Source organism: Thamnophis sirtalis, unplaced genomic scaffold, assembly GCF_051295495.1.
Source record: "Thamnophis sirtalis isolate CommonGarterSnake01/CBP01778 unplaced genomic scaffold, rThaSir2_p1.2 scaffold_4, whole genome shotgun sequence".
Taxonomy (NCBI): domain Eukaryota; kingdom Metazoa; phylum Chordata; class Lepidosauria; order Squamata; family Natricidae; genus Thamnophis; species Thamnophis sirtalis.
The window spans coordinates 118,815,554-118,822,244 of record NW_028261384.1 but is presented as its reverse complement, the minus strand read 5'-3'; the positions used below and the strand labels follow the sequence as shown (position 1 = coordinate 118,822,244).

Genomic DNA, 6,691 nt, shown 5'->3' with positions numbered 1-6,691 from the left:
AAGGGAAGGTAATATATTCGGCAGGACTAGCCTGTGGTTGATTTTACCAGTTCTACGAACTGTGCAAAATCTGAACAACTGGTTCACCCAAACCAGTCCGAACCGCCTGAATTCCGCCAGTGTACAGCCTTCTTAGCCTTTCTGAACATCTAACAAAGCATGGAGGCTTTAATGCACCCAACCCAGATCTTTCTCAAAATTCAAAGTGCTTAATCACAGAATTTTATTTCCAAAATAATTTAAACATATTTTTTGCATCTATTTCAAAATAGTTTCCGTTCCCAGTGTACATTATGGGATATAATAGATATATAGAAGCTGACATATTCCCTAGGGCAGTTCTATAGACATAAAGCCTGTTTTGAATTTTTTTCTTTTTTATAGCAGAATGATAAGCTTCTTCATGCATGTAAAAAGGTGGGCACCATCTTGGCTCCTTTGACCACCTCTGCAAATGCCACCTGAATTTAGAGGGTGGTGGCCATTTTGAAAGCCTTCCTCAGACGCTGATGGTTCGAAAGATGTTAAACCCAGACAGGGCGGTGGTGATGAGGGTGCCAGGGCATTGTGGGTGCCAGTGCAGCTCCTTGATATCATTCTCTCCTTGGTGAACGAAGAGCAGCTGGGGTGGGATGGTAGCCAAGCCTGGGTCCTCAACCTCTCCTCCTTCGTCACGTTCCACAGCTAAGTCCCACTGAGTCACTTGGTCATCAGCCCCAGAGGCAGCAAAGACACCGCTATCGGTGGGGTGCCATTCCACTGATGTGATGGGCGCAGTGTGTTGTTTGAAGGTGGCAACCGCTGAACCTTTCTGTGGGAGGAAAGTGACCATTATTATAAGCCAAGATAATAAGGAAGAATGGGGGCAGAGGGTGCCCATGTTCAGGGAAATAGTTCATTAATTAACCCAGTTACTCATAGATCACACAACACAGAAAGCAAAAGTTATAATTTATTAAATTTAATTGCCACCTATCTCATCATGGAGCTACTCTAGGACCATGATGGCAAACCTATGGCATGCAGATCTATCTCTCCAGGCATGCCAGCTGTTGCCCATTGCTTTTCCGGGTTCTGGTGCACACGTCTGCACCGGCCATCTGGCCTTCATGCATGTTGTAACACGGGAAACCGGAAGAGCAGCTCTCTACTGCGCATGTGTGTGCTGGGAAACTCTTCTTTCGGTTTCCGGCACTCCCTTGTGTGCACGTCCGTGTGCTCCCATTTCAGCACTCTGCCTAAAAGGTTAGCCAACACTGCTCTAGGATCTTGCAACAATAAAAAAGAAAAAAATTAAAAGAATGTAAACAAATCAGGTAAAATAATAGAATAAAATAAACAACGAAAAAACAAGAATGTACCACTATGATAACAAAAGATGGATGGGCGGAGAGCAGAGAGAGAGAGAGGGAATGTGCCTTCTATTGGCTTGAGGGCCACATCAGCTTTTAAGGGGCATGTTGAGAGCCATACTTCCAGGTGAGTGGGATAAAGCTCACTTTGGGAGTTTTAAGGCACAAAAAAGATACAGTGGCATCTGCAAGTCTTAAGCCTCCAAATTCAGTAGAAGTCAGATTTTAGAGGGAGAGGGAATGTAAAGGATGTTGCAATCACAAAATGAATGTGCAATATTCAATTTATGCCCCATGGCTGTTTCTCAACCTTGGTGGCTTCAAGGACTTAAGCTCCCAGAATTCCAGCAATGCTGGCCGGAGAATCCTGGGAGTTGAAGTCCACACATCTTAAAGTCACCAAGGTCGCATCACTTCTATAGTAGTTGTTAGGTCCAAACCAACCAGATGCCTCAGGCATCATAAGTTGTGATTATTCCATACTTCACCTGGCAGCAGGATTGGCTCACCTGGAACTGTCTCAGATCCCAAATCCTTAGGATCCCGTCATCACCGCCACTGACAATGAAGGGCTCATTTCGGTTCCAACTAATCACATTGACGTCTGCATCGTGTGCTTTGCTGGTGGTCAGCATGCAGGCTTTTCCTGGTGCAGCCCGTGTGTCCCAGATGCGGATGGAAGCATCAGATGAACATGAAGCAAAAACCTAACCCAGGGATACAAAAAAACATTTCCTTCTCAACAAGGCGATCTAAGCTCTCTTACGTCTGCAATAGGCTGCGGTTTCTCTCTGCTGCATATTCCTCAAGGAAGAAGAGATCTAATTTACTTTTGCATGTGAATGTCTTTAATAAATGAACAGACCTCTGAATCAAAGTTCCCTGGAATTTCCACAATTCCAAAGGGTTGTTTTATACAAATAATAATAGATTTTTCATCTATCTACACCTTCTTGGTGTGTAAAGGTTTCCTTTGCTCATATGTACTAGTCGTTCCTGACTCTAAGGGGAAGTGCTCCTCTCCGTTCAAAGCCAAAGAGCCAGCATTGTCCGAAGACATCTCTGGTCATGTGGCTGGCATGACTAAACACCGAAGGCGCACGGAATGCTGTTACCTTCCCACAAAAAGTGGCCCTTATTTTTCTACTTGCAAGTTGTATACACACTTTCGAACTGCTAGGTTGGCAGAAGCTGGGACAAGTGATGAGAGCTCACTCTGTTACACGGCACTAGGGATTCGAAACATCGAACTGCCAACCTTTCTGATCGACAAGCTCAGCCACTGTGCCTTGGTGTATCCCATGAAGCTCATTCAGAAAGAAAAAGAAAGAAATAAAAATGCAACAAAATGCAGCACAGTTAGGCATTCTTACTTGGAAATGTGTCCTAATGTGTTCAGTTATATTTATTCCCAAATAAAAATCAATAGGTCCCAAAGTTTACACAATGCTGGCTAGGAAATTTTGGAACCTGAGGTGCAGAAATCTTAAAAATTTCCAAGATGGAGAAACAATGGCATTATTTATTATTATTCGCAACAACAGAATTGTATCACAGCGGCCAGTTGTTTTGCCGGACTTGGCATTGATTACTATTACTATTACTATTAATTTTATTATTATTATAATATTATTTTATTAATGTGGTTAATCTTTGGTGAGACTCACAGCCTTTGGGGCTGGTTGGTAGCTCAACAGCTCAAGTCCTAACCAAGGACCTAGGAACTGTTAAGGTAACGTCGGAGGATATAAGCTGTTCCAAGTAGGGTGTTTTTTTTGTAGAATCAGAATGTTCAGGTCTGATAAATTTAAAATTTCCAAATAGTGAGGTATCCCTTTGGGTATTGCTCCAAGGGCTCCAATTACAATTGGGACAACACATGATTTCTTTTTCCACAGTCACTCAATTTCAATTTGCAAGTCCTGGTACTTTGTGCTTTTTTTCTTGCTGTTTATCTTCACTTCGCGCATCACCAGGTATTGCAATGTCAATGAATCATACCAAACTATTATTATGTCAGGTGTGTTGTAGGCCAAGTGCCTGTCAGTCTGAATTCTGAAATCCCACAAGATTTTGACTTTCTCATTCTCTAAAACCTTCTGAACCTGATGATCCCAGTGGTGGTTGTTGTTATTATTATTATGGTGTCTCTTAAAATAAATGAAGTTTATTGAAACATCCTCTTCCTTATAGGCAAGATTATTTGCAAAATTGCACACACCGAATTAGCGATAACTTACTGTAGCTTCATTTGGGGACCACTGTATGTCTTCCACTGATGCTGTGTGGGCTGTGAAAGGACGCTGATCTACAAACCACGACCCGTCCTCCTTGGGTGTCCATAGATGGATATTTTTATTGCAGTCTCCAGTCAAAAGGGTGCCTAATCAAACAATATCCAAAATATCATGATCCAGACTTCATACATTCTCATCTCCTACATCTATCTTTCCCTTCCCATTCTCCCATTACCTGGTTTCTTAGGGGACCAGTCCATGGCAAAGCCCTCGGACATATGTCCAGTAAATGAAAAGATGGGCTTGATCTTGGCCTGCTCGTCTCGCAAGAAGGTTGTCATCGCTTGGGGGTCAGAAACAGCCACTAAGAGGCGCTGAAGATCATATATATCCACCTGCCCTTTCTCAGACCAAGCGGCAACTACCTGAGTCTCTCCCAGCTCTGTCACCTAAAAAGGGGGGAAATAGCAGGGTAGCCTTAAGGGGAAAATAGTTTTATCAAAGGAAGCAAAAATGGGAAACATTCCATACCCGCACTCTGTTAATCCCTCCATAGTGGGGAACCATGGCCAGTTCTAGCTGGGGTTTCTTGTCTTCATCATCTTCATCTTCACTCTCGTTGCTACTCTCTGAATCAGAAGAACTTTTGCCAGCTGACTTGGTCCCATGGAGATTGTGCATTTTCATCACTAGCAACCTGTGTGTTCATTAGGGTGGGAGGGAGGAAAAACGTGATTAAATTGATTGAAAAGATTGTTACCTTTCCCCAACCTAAATCCAGTTGTACTGGATTTCAAGCCCCATCATACGGTGGGGCTTGTGGTTTGGGAAGGATGGGAGTTGAAATCAAATACTTTTAGTAGGTATTAAGACTATGGAAGACTCTATTTTCTGCTCATTCAGCTGATTGTTAGTTTAGCTAACAATAAGGTAGTCCTCAATTTAGGACCATTACTGGCTCCTGAATATCTGAGGCCAAGCAAGGCGGTTGTTAAATGAGCCATGCCCAATTTTACAATTTTTTGCCACAATTGTTAAGCGAATTCCTGCAGTTGTTAAGTGAATCACAGTTGTTAAGTGAATTCAACTTCCCCATTGACTTTCTTGTCTTAAGTCAGTTGAGATAGTGATCACATGACCACAGGCCTCTGCAAATGTCATAAATACATGCCAGTTGTCAAATGCCCAAATTTTGATCATGTAGCCGCGGAGAAGTTGTGACAGTCATAACTGTGAGAATTGGTAGAAGATCACTTTTTTCAGTTCGACTGTCACTTTGAACAGTTGCTAAACGAATGCTTTGATCCATCCCAAGCACTCACCTGTTCGCCTGGGCAGTTTCGGCCTGTGTTCCCGCACAGAGGAAAAGGCTCAGTGGGTAGCTAGTTCGGTTGTCTCCAAGGGCATCATGCAAGATGTCGAAGCTCAGGCAAGGAGCCCCTGAATTCATAGCAACAGAAGGACTTCATTTATCTGGGCCATTTATCTAAATGTTTACTTCTAATTTTTGCTATCCTATTCACAATTTAGCCTCATCTTCTTTCTTAATATGCAAACATTGTGTTGCATTTTATCAGACATACGAGTATATAGTCTTACAAAATAGCTCTCAGGTTCTATTTGCAATACAGATTCTACACATTCCCAAGTATTTGGAAGGCACTTTACCCTGTCTTCTGCCTGATACCTCAGGATTAAATGGAACTTCTATTACTTTTATTTTGCTATCTGATCCTTTCTTGACCCTCTGCAGTTCAATTCATGCAATTACCAGCCAGCCAAAACTGATCCCTGGAATTATGGGAACTGAAGTGCAACAAACTTCAAGCCACAGCAAGGGGGAAACTATCATCAGTTTTGGACTCCCACAGTTAAGTGTGATTGTAAAAGCCATCGTTTTCTCAGTAGGATCGTAGACATATTTATCACCAACACTTTGGTAGCAGGAACACAAATTCTAAACTCAATTAGCAATAGCACTTATACCTCACTTTACTCAGTTAACAATAGCAATAGCACTTAGACTTAATACACAGCTTTACAGTGCTTTATAGTCCTCTGTAAGCAGTTTACAGAGTCAGCATATTGCCCCAACAATCTAGGTCCGCATTTTACCGACCTCGGGAAGATGGAAAGCTGAATTCCTAAATTTGTTTACTTAGTTTGTCACTCATGTACAAGATAACAGGAATAGGAATAAACATTAATAAGAACACATGAAATGGGTTCAAATAAATGGGGACAGTAGGACAGGGACGCTGGTACGTTTATGCACGCCCCTAATTTTTTAATCTTTATGTATATTTCTTTAATTATTTGTTTATTTATATTATATTGTATATTAGTTATTTATATTTATTTTTATATTAAATTTATCTAAATTCCTCCATTTAGATTGCTAGCAAATGCCTAACCCTAATTTTCAGTTTGCATTATTAGCGATTCACACTCCGTTTCTCCCCCCTCCCTTTGCCCGTGATCACGCCTTTCTCCAACCTAACGTGAGAATTGCCTGATTCTTCCTACCCGTGCCTGCCCGATGGTAGAGTCGATATGCGCCTTCGTCCATCACCAGCTCTTCTCCAGGGGCTGGTGGGGGACCTTTCCCCGGCACATAAACTCCTGCTTGAGACTTCCCTTGTTTCTTCTCCTCTTTTTCCTCCATCTCCATCTCCTCCACTTCATCGCTGCTGCCGCTGCCGCCGTCGCTGCTAGAAGCAGGGTTCTCCTCTTCCCACGTGCAGGACTCCTCCATCTTGAAAAAGGGCACAAGCTCCGCCCCTCTCGTCGCGCTTTGACTTCAGCATCGTAGAGATACGACGCCCTTAAAACGTTTAGCAAATCTAGAGATGGAATATGGGCCGTGGAGAGGCAAAGATTTACAGAGTGCAGTGCTGTAAAGAAATGACTTGCTTCCGAAACAGCATATTCCAAATATAGAGATGCAGAGGTTTGATGAACTCTTTAACTCACGAAAAAGAGGAGTGACGCAGGGAGTGTGAAGAAAGAAAGTTGAGGTGCATCTGTTATTTTTAACTCCCCGAGTTCTGAAAAGTCCTTTGCAGAGAGGAGTTTGTGGCCAATGTAGGGAGAACGCCGGTG

The 6,691-nt window shown here is 42.6% G+C and overlaps 1 protein-coding gene across 1 annotated transcript; it reads right to left on the bottom strand.

The window, feature by feature from the left end:
* Positions 1 to 206: 206 nt before the first annotated feature.
* GRWD1 (glutamate rich WD repeat containing 1) lies at positions 207 to 6,368 on the bottom strand. Its single transcript, XM_014066629.2, has 7 exons — positions 6,116 to 6,368; positions 4,912 to 5,029; positions 4,121 to 4,286; positions 3,825 to 4,038; positions 3,593 to 3,735; positions 1,862 to 2,059; positions 207 to 811 (listed from the first exon to the last, which is right to left on the bottom strand). The coding sequence occupies exons 1-7, from the start codon at positions 6,342 to 6,344 to the stop codon at positions 500 to 502; spliced, it is 1,380 nt and encodes a 459-aa protein (XP_013922104.2). The 5' UTR covers positions 6,345 to 6,368; the 3' UTR covers positions 207 to 499.
* Between the last annotated feature and the right edge of the window lie 323 nt (positions 6,369 to 6,691).